Genomic DNA, 19473 nt, shown 5'->3' with positions numbered 1-19473 from the left:
GCTCACCCCTCTTTCAGGATGTCCTCACAACACCCCCCTTTCTCCTCTAAGTGCACAGTCACCCAGCGGCCTCATCCAATGGTTATTGAGCCTGAATCCCATTAGAAAAATGAGACATTTGTGCGCTTATCTGATCCCACATGCACCCCCGCCCCTCCATCCAGGGATGTCTCCATGGCCTCCTGTCCCAGGGATGGATGGTCCGAGGGCCCTCTGGGGAGTGGCATCTTGGCCACAGTCAGGGCTCGTGGGACTGCAGACAATCTTGCAGATGGGTCATGGCCACAGCACAGCTGAGGTGTTCCAAGGGGCGTGGCTTACTTTGAACACGCGGTATCAGGCAGAGGTGCCCCGAGTCGATGTGGAAGTTGGTGTAGCTTTCCTTCATGCAGATCAGGTAGTACTGGGTCACTTTGGGCTTGGCCAGCAATATATCGTCTAGCCAGTAGTTTTCTACCCAGGGCAGTTTCTTCATGATGTTAGGTGGCTCCACGAAGCTGGGCATCCTGGGGGTGGGAGAGGAAGGTAGAGAGGGAACCTGAGACTCCCTTTCTGATGTCCCCTGGAGTGGGAAACATGCTCTGTGAGGTGCGTCCCACACTCTCACCACCTGCAGGCCACGCGTCACAGCTGTCATTTCACAGAGGAGCAAACAGGATTACAGAGGGCGGAATGAGCCCAGGCACTGGCTGTGGCCCTGGCGGGAGACTGGGTCTGATGCTGGCCTCCACTCCCAGAAGACAATGAGAAGGCCCCAAAACCATCCACCCCTGAGAAGGAGCCTCCTTTCCTGCAAACTGGAAAGTGAGTCCGGATTGGCCATGTGCATGTGACTGTGGCAAGCAGAGCTGCAGCGTAGATATCATTTCTCACACTCAGTCCAGGCACCTCTGGTGTCACCTGGATAACAGCCACTGCTCCTCAGAGCTGACAACAGGGCACCTGCGACCCCTAGCCTTGTCAGATCACAGTCAAATCCAGCCGACTCATATCCAGGGAAGAGAGGGAAATGCAAAGCCTTCGATTCAATGAAGTGTAAACTGTCCTGGATAAAATGCACTACATTTTATCAAAAACATCAAACTAGGCCAGGCACGGTGACTCACACCTGTAGTATCAGCACTTTGGGAGGCTGCAGTGGACAGATCACAACGTCAGGAGTTCGAGACCAGCCTGGCCAACATGGTGAAACCCTGTCCCTACTAAAAATACAAAAACTAGCTGGGCATGGTGGCGTGCCTGTAATCCCAGGTACTCGGGAGGCTGAGGCAGGAGAATCACTTGAATCCAGGAGGCAGAGGTTGCTGTGAGCTGAGATCACCCTATCGCCCTCCAGCCTGGGTGACAGAGTGAGCCTCCACCTCAAAAAAAAAAAAAAAAGTCATCACCTTTACATCTCCAGCAGGTTCCAAACTAGCACCCTTTTCCATCCTCCAGGAGTCCTCATTGCCCCCATGCCTGCCCACTGCCAACTTCTGAACACTCAGCAATCTGGGCACCTTGCTGCCCACAGGAGAGGGTTCCCTGCCACAAGGGCCCTTGCAACCCACCTCCAGCTGGGTCTTTCAAACACCACACACGATGGGGGCCAGGCTGTCCCTGCCTCCCACTACACCCTCAAATGTCCTTCTTTTCCTTGCTTGGCTTGCTTAGGTACAGGCCACACCTTTCTCTGAGTTGGTGGGGGGTGGTCCTAAAGCCCCCATGGACACGCAAGGTCACCATGAGCAAGAGTCCAGATGTGACATGTGTCTGAATGACCAGCAGTGGGCACATCACTTTAGACCTGCCACACAGCAGGCATCTGTCTGGTCTAGGGGTACATTGGTCATTGCGGGCCCCCGTGAGGCAGCAGGCCCCAAGAGCTACCCCAGACAACCCATGGGGTCAGGCCTGACCTTACCTACTTGGCCAACATTCTAGGAGACAGACTTAATGATGAAGCAGAGCCCACTCCATGGCCCTGACCCAAGCTCATGTGAAGGCTCTGATAGGTCAGTGACCAATAAAAGTTGCAAACAACCTTCTAATGGTCCACGGACTGGGCCAGTGGACACAGGAGGCAAAGGGATGGCCCTGAAACGCCCAATGGAAAACCACAGGCCAAAGTACCCTCTCTCCCCCTAGCTCCATCATCCCGACATCTGAGAACCCCCTCAGTTCTCAGATGACTTAAGAAAATTAAGTTGATGGAGACATGACTCAGTTATGTTTTTTGGTACCAAGCAATACATACTGCTTTCCCTGTTACCGTAACGCACTCCATTTCCCTTTTTGCCTTTGCTGTTAGGAAGCTCAAACCATACTGAATGCTCATTACCTTTTTTTTAAAAAAAAAATTAAAGACAGGTGCCCAGGCTGGTTGCAAACTCCTGGCCTCAAGTGATCCTCCTGCCTTAGCCTCCCAAAGTGCTGGGATTATAGGCATGAGCCACCATGCACAGCCATATTACCTTTTTGTGGCTCTTGGCACAGTGTTGTATTATCTTTCTCAGTGTGGTTTTAGATAATTCTTTTGTTTATTCCTACCTGCCCCTTTGCATGTGTTATGTGCTTTCAGGAAGTAGGGATGATGGAAATGATGCAGACTGAAGCCATCCTTAGCCACCCATGCCTTACACTGAGTGAGTGTTCTGGATCTTTTCCAGGGGCCAGCTGGATGGCAGCAGATTTGATGGAGAGGGGGTGAGGGGTGGATTCAGGGCCGGCACCGACCACCCCTAGGCTGGCAGCCCTGGGGGAGAACAAGGTCAGAGCCACAAAGTACGGGGCCAGCAGCTCTGCCACTGGGAAGCCAGGCTGGTGTAGATCAGCCATGACAGAGGATGCCCCACCCAGTGACCGCAGGGCTGATGACAACCAGCACCAGAAACTCAGGGGGATCGGGCCAACCAAAACACATCTGTGGGGAGTCCACTTTGCCTGGAAGGCAGGGAGGTGAGTCACAACAGCCCCCCCTACAGAATCTCATGTGTGAGTGCAGGCCTTTCCATGGGTGTGTGCAGGTGTTGGTAACTGTGCCAGGGATGTGGATGTTAGGAGTGTGAGTGTGCCAGTGAGTCAGTGTCTCAGTCTTTCAAGAATGTGTCATAAGCGTGTCATGAGTCCCTTTGTGTTTGTGTCAGTGCCTATCAGGAAGGTGTCCACGGTGTGTCCGTGAATGTCCATGAGTGAGTGTATCACAAGTCCATGTCATGCGAGCGAGTCGGTGTGTTGTGAACGTGTCATGAGCGTGTTGGTGTGTCCATGAGTGTTTGCGCCCTGTGTTGCTGAATGCTGAGTGTCATGAGTGTGTCCATGTGTCTGATAGTGTGTCGTATCTATGAATGTGGCATGAGTACGTCCATGGGTGAGTGTTGGTGTGTTGTCAATGGGTCAGGAGTGTGTTGGTGTGTCCATGAGTGTGAGTTCACCACGCGTTGGTGTCTGTGAGTAGGTATGAGTGTGTCATGACTGCGAGTGTGACATCTATGAGTAAGTGTGTCCATAAGCGAATGTGAGGGTCCGTGTGTCATGAATGTGTCAACGTGTTCGAGTGTCCATGAATCAGTGTGTCATGAGCATGTCCATGAGTTGGTGTCATGACTGTTGAGTGTGTCCATGAGTGTGAATGTTGTGTGTCCATAAGTGGGTGTGTCATTGATGTGTCTGAGTGTGTGATGAAGTGTGTGCATTCTGGAAAAAACTACACACCATTACCAATGTTCTCTCTGAGGACTAGGATGGGATTGGCCAAGGTCAGAAGAGGCTTTGCCTTTTTGCTCCTTATTTTTGAATTGTTCACAATGTTCAAACCTTGTGTTGAATTCAAACCTTGTGTTGAAACCTTGTGTTGAATGTTGAATTGTTCACAATTGTTCAAACCTTCACACTTTGAAAGAGAAAGAGCTGTGGGCCAACCTTAAAAAAAAGGAAGGAAAAAGGGAAAAAATTTAAAAGAGCAAGAGAAACAGGAAAAATCCATGTGTGCCATGTGCAGTATTCCAGACTGAGACCTTCGAACTGTGCTTCTCAGGCGACTGCCAAGGACGGCACAGCACCCCTGCCCCAACCCCAGCCCCAGGGTGGCGGCACTCACTGGGTATCAGAGAACTCTAGGTTAGTGGTGTTGAGGACCCGCTTGCAGCTGGTGCTGTAGTAACACTCCACAAATTCCTTCAGCTTCATCTTGCAGTCCTTCTGCTTGGTGACATCTGTCACATCCACACTCTGCTCCAGCCGTGGGGAGGTGCTGGGAGGAGCTCGAGCACCCTGGGAAGTTGGCACAGCCTCCCTGAGGCCAGGATGTGCAGAGTGGACACATACCCTTGGCTGCCGTCACACACAGCAGAGTTGCCAGCGGCTGGATGCTAAGGCTCTGGGTGCCAACGTCCAGCTTCATCCACGTGCTTTTCCTCTGGCTCAGCAAAGCGCCCTGACCACTCTCCCTCTGACCTGGTGATAACTGCAAGGCAGCCAGGTGACAGGCCTCAGTGAGGGTGGCCAGATTAGCGAATGAAAACACAGGACACCTGGCCCACCTGAATTTCAGATGAACAACAAATACATTTCAGTGTATGTTCCAAGTAATTCATGAGACATACCTACTTTTTAAAAATTAAGCTATCAAATCCCCCACATTTGTACAGCACCAATTCATGACTCTGGTAATTGGCAAACTGATAAAGGGAAAAGCCTTCTCTGTAGCTGACACAGAAAAGTTCAGGATAGCCAGACGAGCTGAGAAGGCAAATTTCTTTATAAAAGACTCATGACTGAAAGAGGCAGAAGAAAGCACAGAATTGCCAGCAGCCCTTTACAGTAGTTCTCCATGGCTGCTCTGTCCACAAAGTGCAAGGCCATGGGGTTAGTGTGGACAGATGAGATGTGTGCCGTGGCCACTGGCCTTGTTGGCATCACTGCAGGAGTGCGGCCAGGCACGATAGGCCTCCCCACGGATGGAAGCACATGCACCCAGAGGGAGTCCTGCCAAAAACCTGAAGGCAAGTCAAGCAAGCCTCTAACCACGAGTTCATAGGAAACAGCTGGGACAGAAGGATCTGCTCAATGACACCACTGGGGACGCTGGCAACAAAATCCTGGATGTCGGACATTCTGCAAGACCAACCATGGCCTCCTCTCCAACAAACCAATGAGATGGAAGGAAATGTCGCTGTCAGAAGAAAAGAGACTCCAGGGACATAAAAAGCAAATGCAATGTGGGGGCCTCATTTGGATTCCACTGCCAAACGTAGAGAGGCATTTTTGAGGCAACTGGGAAGAATTAAACTGAGTCTTACATGCCACCGAGGAATTACTGTTAATATTATCGAGTGTAATGGTGGAACTGTGAGCGATGTACTGGAATTTTTATGGGTGAAATGGTGTATGTAAAAAGATTTTTTTTTTTTTTGAGATGGACTCTTGTTCTGTCACCCAGGCTAGAGTGCAGTGGTGCAATCTTGGCTCACTGCAACCTCCACCTCCCGGGTTCAAGCAATTCTCCTGCCTCAGCCTCCCGAGGAGTCGGGACTATGGGTGCCACCACTACAACCGGCTAATTTCTTTATTTTGAGAAGGGGCAGGGTTTTGCCTTGCTGGCCAGACTAGTCTCGAACTCCTGGCCTCAAGAAATTCAGCCACCTCAGCCTCCTAAAGTGCTGGAATTAAAGGCATGAGCTACCATGCCTGGCCAGAATTTCTTTTAAAATACTACAAGAAAACAAACGTATGGAGGCAGAAAATCGGCTGAAGGCTGCTGGTTTTTGTTTCCAGTGCTAGCTGCATGAGGGCTTATTGTTTCTTTAATTTTGTGTGTGTTTAAAAAGTTTCATCATAAAAAAAAAATTAAGAGGAAAAAGACAGACGTGGGCCCGCAACACCAGGGCCTCTTGGGCCTGGTGGTGTGATGTAGCACCCACAAAAATGCAATTCATAGCTGCCGGAATCAAAGGGCCTCCCAGACCAGCCCCCACTTTGCAGCCAGAATATCGGGGAGGGCAAGGGACCTGCCAGGTCATATGTCATCTCAATGGGACACAGGGTCTAAGAGCACCAGGAACAGAGTACAGTGAGCCTGGAGCCTCCCCTGCTCACGGCACACAAGGGACACAGCCAGGGCCAGGGAAACAGCATGCACAGTGACGAGTGCCCCAGCACTCCCAGCTCAAGCTCCAGAGCACTGTGAAGCAGATGGTACTTATCCACGTATTTCTCAATGTCACTTACATAGAATGTAGGGGCCCAGTCAGCCAGGCCCAGCCCACCTTTCTTAGGGATGAGGATAGGTTCCGTGAAGCCATGCTTCTCCATGTGGCCCAGTGTGAGCTGACTGCCCGGCACACAGACCACCACGTCTCCAGCACTGCAGAGAAACACAGGTCAGAGGCCACGTCGGGTCCGAGGCCTTCTGCACCAGAACAGGTGTGGACAGGGCCTACGGCGCTGGAGAGGCGAGTCTAGGTCTGGCCACCTATCTCCCACAGCCACAGGAGGAGGCCTGGCCATCGTGCCACATCTGGGACTATAGGGCAGCCAGGGCAGATGCAGTGCTGACTCTGGAACCCCACTGTTTGGGGGAGTGGGGACATGGGCTCCCACATGTGTCAGATGGAAATGTCGAGAGGTGACAAGGGCCCGTCCTTCATAACTATCTGGGCCTGTCCACCCCACCTACTTCCTCGCACTGCCCAGGTCACACCACCTCCCAGGGCACCAGGTACGCACACGTTGGACTTTGTACATGTGCACATATCGATAGTGAATATGTTCCCATGCAACAATGCAGGCACACGCATGTACACACGTGCAAGGCTGGGGACACTGGAGCAGGTGTCGCCCAAGTGACAGATGTTTGGAAGTCCCTGCTTCTTAAGAGCTGAGATGGGCAGGGGGCCAAGGCAGGCCCTAGAGGTGTGTGTGTTGAGATGTTCAGCCCAGAGGTTAAACGAGTTGGAGAAAAGATACTCCCAATGACAACCCAGACCCTCCTAACCCCTCAACAACCTTAAACCTCGGCGACTGTGAATACCATCACCCTCTGCTGGGCCTGCTGCTACCCAGGGAGGTGTGGATATCGAGGGAGCAAAGGGTTTCAGAGTTCACAAAGTGCCTTCTCTGCCTCAGAGGGCCTTGTGGAAATGGATGCAGTTGCGTGCACTCCATGGGGGAGCCAAGTGGGACCCAGGGAGGAAACTTCCAGAGCTGAGCTTTCTGCACCAAGCAGAGCTCCCTGCCTGCCCTTAGATCATCACCTGCGAGGAGCACCAAGTGTGGACAGGGCTCCAAGGAGGGGCTGCAATGAAGGCCCAGGACGGCATCGATTCAGACAGGAGCACAAGGCAGCCCTGCGGTCACGTGGCAGCAGTGACACTGCAGCTGGGAGAGGCCTCAGGGCTGGCTGAGGAGACCAAGGAAAAGGAGGCAGCCCACAGAGACAGGGGGCCATGGTGGGAAGCCCGCAGGGGCCCAGCACGGCCGGCAGCATGGGGGCGTCCTCCCCGTCACCTGTCTGCGTGGTCATTATTTCACCTGTCTGCGTGGTCATTATTTCATCAATCGCACTCCTGTCCGTGAACACTCACTGAGGCCAGGGGCCCCCCGGCTATACCTGTGTACCTCCTCTCTCATGGGACAGGGTCCTCACATGGATGAAGCAACTGAAGCCAGAGAAGTGGCGCCATGCCAAGGTCGCTAACGAAGGTACACAGAGGAGCAAGGAGGCTGACTGCCCCTCCTGCTGCATGGGCACAGGGAACCCTGTCCCAGAACCACATGGGGAGCATGATGACGGCGTCCCTGTGACAACATACCCACGGAGACGGCCGCTGAACAGTCACCTCAACCCCACAGGGCAGGACAGGAAGAGAAAAGTCAGTTCAATAAGATAAGTAATTGTGTCTAAGTCAGGAGTTGATATTCAGGGCTGCTTATAACCACTATGCGGCTTTCTCATCAGATGGGGACACCTTCCCGAGTTCCTGGCCAGGTACCCTGGGCCACCCTGTACCAAATATCTGTGTCAGTCGGGTAAACCTGTGGGCCTGTGGCCCCTGCCCACAGGCCACAGCCAAAATCAGCTCAAGAGACAGGTTAGAAAAGCACAGGGAGGGACCCTGCAATCCTTACCATGGTGGCTTTCAAAAAGAGGGGGTGAAGTGTGAGGACCAGGCCTCAGGCACCGCTAACTCTGGGAACCCTGAGCAGTCCCCATCCCCACCTGCAGGCCAGGGTGGCAGGGGCAGGACAAGTGGAGGCAGGCTCGAGTCCTCCAGAGGTTCCCAGCTCTGGCTTAGAGCTTCTCCAGGGACATGGAGCGGCCCTCTTGTCCCTAAGGTGCCTTTGTGTGCAAGGCATGGACAGAGTCAGTGCAAAGACCAACTGGGGCATCACAGGCTCTGGGCACAGTGCACATTCACTTCAAATCTGAACATGCACACTGGTGGAAGGTGCTCGAACCGTGTACCTCTGTCCCTGACAGAGCACACATCCCTCAATAATCACTGAAAATCTGCCTCACAGAATTTATATAGCACATTCAGCCCATAGACACGTGCATGCAGACACACGCTCATGCACACACATACGCACGCACACAGCTAGGAACTGAATATCTGTCCCATCAAAATTTATCTGACCCCAAAGGTCACAGTTTTAGGCGATGGGGTGTTTGGGACATAATGAGGTCTTGAAGGTGAAGTCCTCATGAGTGGGATTACTGTCCTTATAAAAGGTACCCCAAAGAGCTGCCTTCTTCCTTCCACCATGTGAGGACACGTCAAGACGGCATTGTCTATGAACCAGAAGCAGGCCCTCACCACACACTGAATTAGCCAGCACCTTGATCTTGGACTTCCAGCCTCCAGAACTGTGGGAAATAAATTTTCTATTACTTAAGCCCTCCAGTCTGTAGTATTGTGTTACAGGATCCTGAACAGAGCATGACATACAAGCACAAGCATGCATACATACACATGCACAAATATGTAAGCACACACATACACGCACATGCACATGTGTACAGCCAGGCAGGGGCTGGGAGTCCCATCGCCTGCAACCTCAGCACTGTCCGCTGGTCTAGAATGTCCCTCCCCGGGCGGTTGGCCATAGGACATGGGAAGAGGAGCCTACACTGTGGTTTTAGCTGCAATCAAGGGCAGGCTGGGCCACCAGGCCTCTGCCTAAACTCCCTGCAGGCACAGGGGCAGGGTCTGGGTGAGGCAGGCACACAGGACTCCCATGGCAGGTGGGCTATTTCTGGGGATGCCTGGGGACATTAGAGAAATTGAAACTGAATGCTCACCAATGTGCAAAACCTGCCCAGCCCCAGCACCACATCACTGCTCTACCCCAGCTCCAACTCATGCAAGAGACCCCAAGCAAGGACCCTTTGAAACGTAAGCTATGAGAAGAGGCCACTGGCCCAGGGGTTTCTGACACTTTCTTCCCTACCAGTCTGAAAGCGTCTTCTCCAGTGATGCACACGTGTATCTGCTGCATGAAGCACACAAGAGCAGCGCCACCCCAGCATCCTCCCAAGACCCCACTCGGGGGCCCTCAGTGGGTCCTGCCCCCCAGAAAAGCACCTCCTGGGGTGTCCTGGCTGCAACCTTGTTCTGCCCTGACACCTGCCCCCCAGGCCTCCACTCAAAACTCAGCCCTGTTGATGTCATTCCTGTCACAAAGACAGCTCGGCTCTTAGCTTTTTGGGTAGGCTCAATAACTTGGCAACAGCATGAGACTGTCCCGTCCTGTCAGGCTGATCCTTCCTACCCTTTATCTGTTTTTGAGCAGTAATCAGATGATGGGTTAATGAGCTTGCCACAAGGTTAATGAGCTTGCCACAGGCAGATGCATTCCGAGCATAAATGCAGCCAACTAGTGGGGACCAGGGGTAAGAAGGCAATTTAGGAATCCCAGAACCTCCCTGCAGGCAAGCCATCAGCTTGAAACTTCAGGAAGAACTGCTAGCTTCTCCTCATCACCCTCTTGCATATTTGGTGGTGGTTGTCTGGGTGTTGAGGCTGTGCTGGGGATCCAGTCGAGATCTGTTCTCGACACATGCAGCCCCCACCGTTGTCCAGCAATGGACAAGTACAAAGCACTCACGCCTTGGGAGAGGCCGAGAAAGAGCAGCCAGGTCCACAGAGTAATGATCCCCAACCTGGGCCAGTCCCCAGCATCACCAGCTGCCAGGATAGGCCTCCAAGGCTCCCTCCACCTGGCCTTAGCCCACAGAACAGCGGTGCCGGGGCTCCTTCCACCCATTGCCTGCATCCTCCCTTTGCCCCCACTGGTTCCACAGAATCCGTCCCACAGGGATCTGGGGGTCTGGTGCTTCAGCTTGCAACTGGACACTGGCAAGGGGCTCCCTTTGAAGGGAAGTGACTCGGACTGGCTGTGACCTGGAGCCAGATGCATTCCCTGCCCCACCTTGTCCAGGGCTCAGGTCAGCAGGGATGTGATCAGCTGACCCATCCAGAGCCCATGTTCAGTGAGTGCAGCTTCTGTGAGCACCCAGGACCCTCCAATGAAGTGGAACCCAGAGGCCACATTAACACACCCCCCCACATCCATGTCATCTGTCCTGTCTACAGACCACACCCCTCCCGACCCCTTGAAGACCACCACACAGCTCTCCCTCTGCAACCAGGGCTGAGGCTTGGAGCTCAAGGCTAACATAACCTCCAGCTCACTTGGATGAACCTGCATAGTGTGAGGCAAGCCTGCACCCCAGGACCCACCACACCTGAGAGGGCCGAGAAGAAAACAGAGCCTCAGCCCTTAGGATATGCAAACAGCAGGTTGTGTGGGAAAGGCACAGGACCTCCAAGCCTCTCTGCAGAGGAGGTGGTGGGTGGGATGAGGCAGGGCTGAAAAAGGAAAAGAGGACCAAGTCCACCAACAATGCACGTGCCCAGAAAACACAGGCTAGGCCCCCCGTGTGGCAGTGGCTGGCTGGGCAGGGCTAGTCTGGGGGCCCCTGGAAAACCCCTGCATCACCATTTATCCAGGTCCCCAAGTCCGTGTCTCCCTCACTCAGGCTGGCCCGGCCTCTCCCCAGGCCTGAGAAAGCCCTTTGGGTCTTGGCACAGCTGCCTCTGCCAGCAGGAGCTGATCAGGAGGTGCTACAGTGGGTCTAGTGAGGCTACAGGGGACAGCAAGCTAGGCTGGCAGGGTCCCCAGGCCTAGACACTACTCAGAGAGTTTTGCCCCCAGCAACCCAGAGCCCATACCCAGGAGACCTTGCCCTCCACGCAGTGCAGGCAGGGAGCATGTTGCTCTCATCAGCAAGAGGTGGCTGCTTGGGCTGCAGTACTTACAGGTGGACTTCACATGGGTTTTCTCATAGTTTGGGCAGTGGTGTATGTCGATGTCAGGCACGTCCTCCTCTTCCACTCCCAACACAGCTGAAACGACATGAAACAGACCGTTCCCTAGGCACTCAGCACCCGCTCAAGCACTTTCCATCTGCCAAGCTCTAGGGAGAACCCCTGCTCATCATCTGGGAACCTGGGCCAGATGGAGCACAGCTGTGTAGGGACAGCGTTCCAACAGGAAAGCAAGGTGGAGGGAAAGAGCTGGAGAGATGTCATCCTGGAAAGGCATCTGCAGCTTGCACTGAGATGCAGCATCCTGATATGCCCCACCATGAGGACCCAAATGAATAGGCATCCAGCAGGCCTGCCTTGGTGAAGATCACCAATGTCCTCTCACCAAAGGACAGGGAAGGAAGAGGGGTCTCACAGCCAGGCTGTCCCCATCACTTCACCAGGGTTAGGGTTAGCCTGAGAGGACAGAAAACACCAGAGGCAGCTTGGAGCCCCCTCCTTCAGGCCGCACCATAACCACCCATCCAGCTTGTCCTCATGAGGGCCAAAAAGAAGCCCAGACACAGGCCTAGCAGCCTGGCCTTGGAACATGCCCAGGACTCCAGACACCATGACCTCTTTTTCCTCATTCCCTTCCTGGTGTTCCTCCAGATGCCTTGTAAACCCGCTTGGGGACTTAGAACAAGAGAGAGCCACCTCCTATGCAGATGGCAGGGCTATAGGCCTTAAGCAAGCTAAGGAATGAAGACAAAGAGCATCAAAGGACACAACCTAAGACATCAATAAACTTCTCCAGAAGCAAACCCAGCAAAATGGAAATGCTTTATTTTGATACCTTCTACTTCTTTTTTTTTTTCTTTTAGTTAAAAGTGACATGAGGCCAGGCGCGGTGGCTCATGTCTGTAATCCCAGCACTTTGATAGGCCAAGGTGGGTAGATCACTTGAGGTCAGGAGTTCGAGAGAAGCCTGGCCAACATGGTGAAACCCTGTCTCTAATAAAAATACAAAAATAAAAATAAATTGGCTGGAGAATAGTGATGCACACCTGTAATCCCTGCTACTAGGGAGGCTGAGGTGGGACAATTATTTGAACCTAGGAGGCAGAGGATGCAGTGAGCCGAGACTGCACCACTGCACTCCAGCCTGGGCAACAGAGTGAGATTCTGTCTCAAAGAAAAGAAAAGTGACATGAGATTGGCCATCTGTAACATGTAAAGAGGCCCCAAGACTAAATAAGAACACAGTGGATAATAGGCAGGGCACAGGAGCAGACAACTCCCAGAAGAAGAATGCAGCAAACAAATTGGAAAATACTTCAACATCTTCCTCCAGTGAGCAATGCATGTAAATAAAACTGACCAGCAAATTTAAAAATGGACATTCCCCCCAGGCAGCCCCAGAATGTTGCTACAGGAGGGAGTCAGGGTAGCAAGCTACCTGGAATGGAAGCTACAGATATGTGCATGAAGCAGACTGTTTGCACTCAGAGCAAACAAACAAAAAATGAACATAAATACACTGCTGACCTTAAGGAAATAAAAAGGATTCTAATGGGATACTATTAAAAATTACAGGTCAATAAATTAAGTAACCTGGATGAAATGGAGAAATTTCAGAAGCACCCAAAGTGCCAAAACTGACTCAAAATAAAACATTTGAACAGACCTATAACAAGAGATTAAATCCGTAATCAAAAAATGTCCCCCAAAAAGAAAATCCCACAACTACCACTAGTGAATTCTACCAAACATTTAAAGAAGAGTAACACCAATCCTTCTCAAACTTTCCCAGAAAACAGAAGAGGGGGAACGTTTCCTAACTCATTCTGTGAGGTCAGCATTACCCTGAATCCAAACCTAGACAGAGACACTATAAGAAAAGAAAACTACAGACCAGTATCTCTAATGAAAATTGATGTGAAAATCCTCAACAAAATGCCAGAAAATGAAGTCCAGGAGCACATTAATAGGACAATGCACCATGACCAAGTGGGATTTATCACAGGAATGCAAGGACAGTTCAGCACATGAAACTAAATCAGTGCTGCAACCCCTGAAGCATCACATCTGACTGCAAGAAGAAAAGAAAAGGTGCCCGTGGTGGCAGGTGCCTGTAGTCCCAGCTACTCAGGAGGCTGAGGCAGGAGAATGGCATGAACCTGGGAGACAAAGCTTGCAATGAGCTGAGATGATGCCACTGCACTCTGGCCTGGGCTGACAGAGCGAGACTCTGCCTCGGAAAAAAAAAAAAAAATTCAGAAGTTATAGGTGCAAAAACAACACACAAAAACCAGTTGAATTTCTATTACTGTCCCAGTGGCTCTGTCCTGGAGGCTGGGACAGCAGAAGTTGTGCTTCTCTTTCCTTCACCCAAGAGGACATATCTCATCAAGTGGGTAAAATACAAGCAGCAGCAGGGTTCACCTGGCTCTTTCTCCCCAGCTGGCACAGCCCTCTGCCTCATTCCTATGTTCCCATCTCTCCCAATCCTTCCCCAATTCATCATCCTTCCCAAGACACATTACACCATATTACCACAATAATAAAAAAATTCTACGTGACCATCTCAATTGATACAGAAAAAGCACTTAACAAAATCCTCTCATGATAAAAATACTCCACATACTAGGAATACAGGGGAACTTCTTCAATATGATGAAAGCCATCGATGAAAAATTCACAGCAAACATTGTATACAATGGTGAAAGGCTGAAAGTATTTCCGATGAGGAACAAAATAGGATGTCTATTGTTGCCACTTCTGATTAACACAGCACTGGATGCTCTAGCCAGAGCAATTAGGCAAAAATAAATAAATAAATAAATAAAATAAAAATAAATCCTGACATAAAAGGAGTCCGAATTGGAAAGGAAGATATAAAATTATCTTTATTTGCATATGACATAACCCTATATATAGAAAACTTTAAGAATTCATACATAGAAAAACTTTCCACTGCCAATAAATAAATTCAGAAGGGCCAGGTGCAGTGGCTCACACCTGTAATCCCAGAACTTTGCAAGGCTGAGGCGGGCAGATCATGAGGTCAGGGGATCGAGACCATCCTGGCTAACATGGTGAAACCCTAAAATACAAAAATTTAGCTGCGCGTGGTGGTGGGCACCTGTAGTCCCAGCTACTCAGGAGGCTGAGGCAGGAGAATGGCATGAACCTGGGAGGCGGAGCTTGCAGTGAGCTGAAATCATGCCACTGCACTCCAGCCTGAGCTCACAGAGCGAGACTCCGTCTAAAAAAAAAAAAATTCAGAAGTTATAAGTACAAAAACAACATACAAAAACCAGTTGGATTTCTATATACTAGAAACGAGTAATCTGAAAATAAAATCAAGAAAGCTATTACCATTAAAATAACATCAAAAATAAAAAAATAATATGTAGGAATAAATTTAACCTAGGAGATGCAAGACTTGTACACTACTGAAAGAGGTCTTAAAGGCTACAAACAAATGGAAATACATCCCTTGCTGATGAATTGGAAGACTTAATAGTGTTAAGACAGCAGTACTACCAAAAACAATCTACAGATTCAATGCAATCCCTACCAAATGCTAACAACTTTGTTTACAGAAATGGAAAAGCTAAGAAAACTTACACTTCCTGATTTAGAACTTACTACAAGGCTATGATAAAACAGTGTGGCACTGGCATAAGGACAGAAATATAGATCAACGGAATAGAACTAAGATCTCAGAAATAAATCCATAGATCAACAGTCAATTGATTTTTGACAAGGGTTCCTAGACAACGCAATGGAGAAATGGTGCTAAGGCAAGTGGACATCCACATGCAAAGGAATAAAGTTGGATGCCTACCTCACATCACATACAAAAATTAACTAGAAATGGATTGACAGCCTAAATATGAGCTAAAATTGTAAAACTCTTAGAAGAAAATATAGGAGTAAATCTTCATGACCTTGGATTTGACAATAGATTCCTAGATATGTATGACACCAAAAGCATGACCAACAAAGAAAAAATTGCTAATTTGGATTCCATCAAAATTAAAAACTTTTTTGCATTAAAGAACACTATCAACAGAGTAAGAAAGCAAGTGACAGAACAGGAGAAAATGTGTGCAAATCATAAATATGACAAGGCTATGGCACCCGTAACATATAAAGAACTATTACAGTTCAACAATAAAAAGACAAAGAATCCAACCAGTAAACAGGTAAAGGACTTGAACAGACATTTCTTCAAAGAAATATGCAAATGGTCAAGAAGTACATGAAAAGATGCTCAACATTCTCAGTCATTAAGGAAATTAAAATCAAAACTACAGTAAGATATCACTTCACACCAACTATGACGGCTACAATTCTTTTTCTTTTTTTCTTTTTTTGTGACAGGCTTGCTCCGTCACCCAGACTGGAGTGCAGTGATAGGTACACTCTCAGCTCGCCGCAACCTCTGCCTCCCAGGTTCAAGCAGTTCTCCTGTCTCAGCCTCCCAAGTAGCTGGGACTACAGGCGCCTACCACCATGCATGGCTAATTTTTGTATTTTTAGTCAAGACCAGGTTTCACCTAGTTGGTCAGGTTGGTCTCAAACTCCTTACCTCAGTTGATCAACCCACCTCGGCCTCCCAGGCGTGCACTACTGCACCCGGCCAATTTTTTTTTTTTTTTAAGTGTTGGAGAGGATGTGGAGAAATCATAACCCTCTTACATCAATGGTTGAAATGTAAAATGTTGCAGGCACTGTGAAGAAAAATTTGATGTTTCCTCAGAAAATCAAACATAGAATTACAATGTGACCCAGCAATTCCACTGACACATACATAACCAAAAGAGTTAAGCATAGGTACTCAGGCTGGGTATTGTGGCTCATGCCTGTAATCCTAGCACTTCAGGAGGCCAAGGTGGGCAGATCACTTGAAATCAGGAGTTTGGGGACCAGCCTGGCCAACATGATGAAACCCTGTCTCTACCAAAAATAAGCTGGGTGTGGTGGCACACAACTGTGATCCTAGCTACTCAGGAGGCTGAGGCACGAGAATCACTTGAACCCAGGAAGCAGAGGTTGCAGTGAGCTGAGGTTGCACCACTGCACTAAAGCCTCGCCAATAGAGCGAGATTCCATCTCAAAAAAAAAAAAAAAAGGAAAGAATAGGTACTCAAACAAATCCTTGTACACAAATGTTTCTCACAGTATTATTTACAATAACCAAAGAGTGGAAATAGCCCAAATGTCCACTGATAGAGGAAGGAATAAACAAAATGTAGTCTGTATATACAATGGAATATAATTCAGCCTTAAAAAGGAATGAAATCCTGACACATCCTACAACGTGGATGAATCCTGAAGGCATTTTACTAAATGAAAGAAGCATGATACATGCTTCCACATTCCATTCATGTGAAATTATAGTATGTTTATAATAGGTATATCCACGGAGACAGAAAGCTGACTAGCGGTGCCAGAGAGTGGGAGGAAAGAGGAATGAAGAGTTACTGTTTGGTGGGCATGGAGTTTCCTTTGGAAATTAAAATAGTTTGAGGCTAGATAGAGGCAATGGTCACATAGCATTGTGAATTTACTAAGTACCACTGAATTGTTAACTTTCAAAGATTAATATTATGCGATGTAAATTTAACTCAATAAAAGAGAAAAAAAGAACCTGGGCCTTTGAGAGTGACAACATCACCATGGCCATCACCACCATCACCAACATTGCCACACCATTGTCACGACCACCTCAACCACCATCACCACCATCACCATCACTAACATCACACCATCATCATTATCATCATCACCTGCACCACCACCATCATCATCACCATCACCAGGTAAGGTGAGGCAGGACGGCTTGAACTGAGGAGGCAGAGTTTGCACCATCACCAATGTTGCTACACCACCATCATCATCTGAACCACTATCATCACCACCAACATCACCACACCATTATCATCTCAACCACTATCATCACCACCATTATCACCATCACCACCGACACCAACATCACACCATCATTATCATCTCAGCCACTATCATCACCACCACCATCACCATCATCATTGACACCAACATCATCTCAACCACTAACATCACCACCGCCACAATCACCATCACCACTGACACCAACATCACCACACCATCATCACCTCAATCACTATCATCACCACCAGCACCACCAACACCAACATCACCACCACCATCACCACCGACACCAACATCACCACACCATCATCTCAATCACTATCATCACCACCATCACAAACACCACCACCAACAACATCACCACCATCATCACCATCACTACTGACACCAGCATCACCACACCATCATTATCATCATCTCAACCACCATCACCACCACCAACACCAACATTACCACACCTTCATTATCATCTCAACCACTATCACCACCACCACCACCATCACCACCAACACCAACATCACCACACCATCATCTCAACTACTATCACCACCACCAACTTCACCACACCACCATTATCACCATCTCAGCCATTGTCATCAACACCACCATTGTCATTATCATCACCATCACCACCAATACCATCAGCAACATCACCACGCCAGCATTATCATCTCAACCACTATCATCACCACCAGCACCATCACCAACATCGCCACACCATCATTATCGTCACCCCCATCGCCATCATTATCACATCAAACACCATCATAATCCTCACCGACATCATCACTATCACCATCATCACCATCACCACCATTACAAACTCCATCATCACTAACTCTGGCTGAGCAGTCACTCTGAGACAGGCAGCATGCCAAGAACTAGTCTAATACCATTATTTTCCAACAATGCTGCAATAATGGGAATTCTTATTTTTAGCCTTATTTACCGGAATAGGGAAATTGAGGTATGAGAAGTTAAGGGCCTGCCCAGACACAGATTAGTCTCCTTATTCATTCATTGGGGATAGTACTGCCCTTGCCCTTAGGGCACTTACATGTGCAAATAAAGCCAGGCAAAGAGATGGGTGGGCCTGGCCCAGAGAGAACACTTGTTAGACAGGGTGAGCTGTTACTGCTAGTGCCCAAAGTATCAGACTAACCCTGCCAGGCCAGCAGGGTCTTGGGCCCTAGATGGGTGTTCTCTTCCACAGCCACCAGTCCTGAGTTCTGAGAACAGAGCGTGAAGCCCAGAAAAAGATCTTGGCAAATTATTTTTGAAAATATAAAGTTCACCGTATCCTAGAATACAAGCTAAAATAAAATCAATGAAGTCCAAAGAGTCAAGTATAAAAGGCAGGCCATTGGCCAGGCACAATGGCTCATGCCTATAACCCCAGCACTTTGGGAGGCTGAGGCAGGAGGATCATGAGGTCAGGAGATCAAGACCATCCTGGCTAATACGGTGAAACCCCCTTCTCTGGTAAAAGTACAAAAAATTAGCTGGTCATGGTGACACATGCATGTAATTCCAGCTACTCGGGAGGCTGAGGCAGGAGAATCGCTTGAACCCAGGAGGCGGAGGTTGCCATGAGCAGAGATTTCACCACTGTACTCCAGCCTGGTCGACAGAGTGAGACTCCGTCTCAAAAAACAAACCAACAGAAACAAAACAAAAACCCTCTAATCCCCGAATGCTTGGACAGACTGATTTGAGTAACAAACTTTGGTCTGCCACACAGCCAGCTGTGCATGAATTACTTTCTCCACTGCGATTCCTCTATCTTGATAACTTGGTTCTGTGTAGGCAGCAGGCAAGGTGAACCCATTGAGCTGTTACAGTACATTTTATAGAGTTAAAGACCTCCCCTTTTTTTCCTTATCTTAGACTCTCAGATTCTTGATAACCTATTTCACAACCCTAGACAGTTATCAGCTAAATAACCTTAAATTTGAATATTAAAGGAAACAATTCAGTTGAAAATCAAATAGCAAAATTTACATCATAAAGTACAGAAAGAAGAAGTCTGATGGTGCTAGAGGGAGACACTAATATTTTTCTTTGAGCCAAATTAAACATAAAATTAAATTACACTCTTTCTTAAAAACCCAAGATTAGCCTCTCTCGCAATAACTATTTTAGAGAAAAAAAAAAAAGTGAAAACAGAATTCAGTCAACTGACAAAAAAAAAAAAAAAAAAAAAAAAAAGACAAGGTCTTAGGAGAGTAAAACAAACACAAAAACCAAAACCATGAAGGCC

General features: G+C 48.9%; 1 protein-coding gene and 1 long non-coding RNA gene across 8 annotated transcripts in view; one reads left to right on the top strand and one right to left on the bottom strand.

Annotated features, from left to right (window-relative positions):
- LOC139361445 (lysine-specific demethylase PHF2-like) overlaps positions 1 to 5036 on the bottom strand; it is a 65318-nt gene extending 60282 nt beyond the window's left edge. For 6 of the 7 annotated variants that reach the window (XM_071090048.1, XM_071090051.1, XM_071090047.1 and 3 more), the window contains exon 1: positions 322 to 1115. In XM_071090048.1, the coding sequence (XP_070946149.1) occupies positions 322 to 637 (316 nt within the window). In that variant the 5' untranslated portion in view covers positions 638 to 1115. Of the gene's footprint in view, positions 1 to 321; positions 1116 to 4078 lie in introns of those variants that run through there. The other variant, XM_071090053.1, reaches the window with a different exon arrangement.
- The window catches only part of LOC139361443 (uncharacterized), a 286740-nt gene that overhangs the window by 194594 nt on the left and 72673 nt on the right, over positions 1 to 19473 (top strand). The window lies entirely within an intron of this gene.

Source organism: Macaca nemestrina, unplaced genomic scaffold (assembly GCF_043159975.1).
Source record: "Macaca nemestrina isolate mMacNem1 unplaced genomic scaffold, mMacNem.hap1 Scaffold_50, whole genome shotgun sequence".
Taxonomy (NCBI): domain Eukaryota; kingdom Metazoa; phylum Chordata; class Mammalia; order Primates; family Cercopithecidae; genus Macaca; species Macaca nemestrina.
Note: the sequence above shows the minus strand (reverse complement) of the source record. Positions and strands in the feature narration are given on the sequence as shown.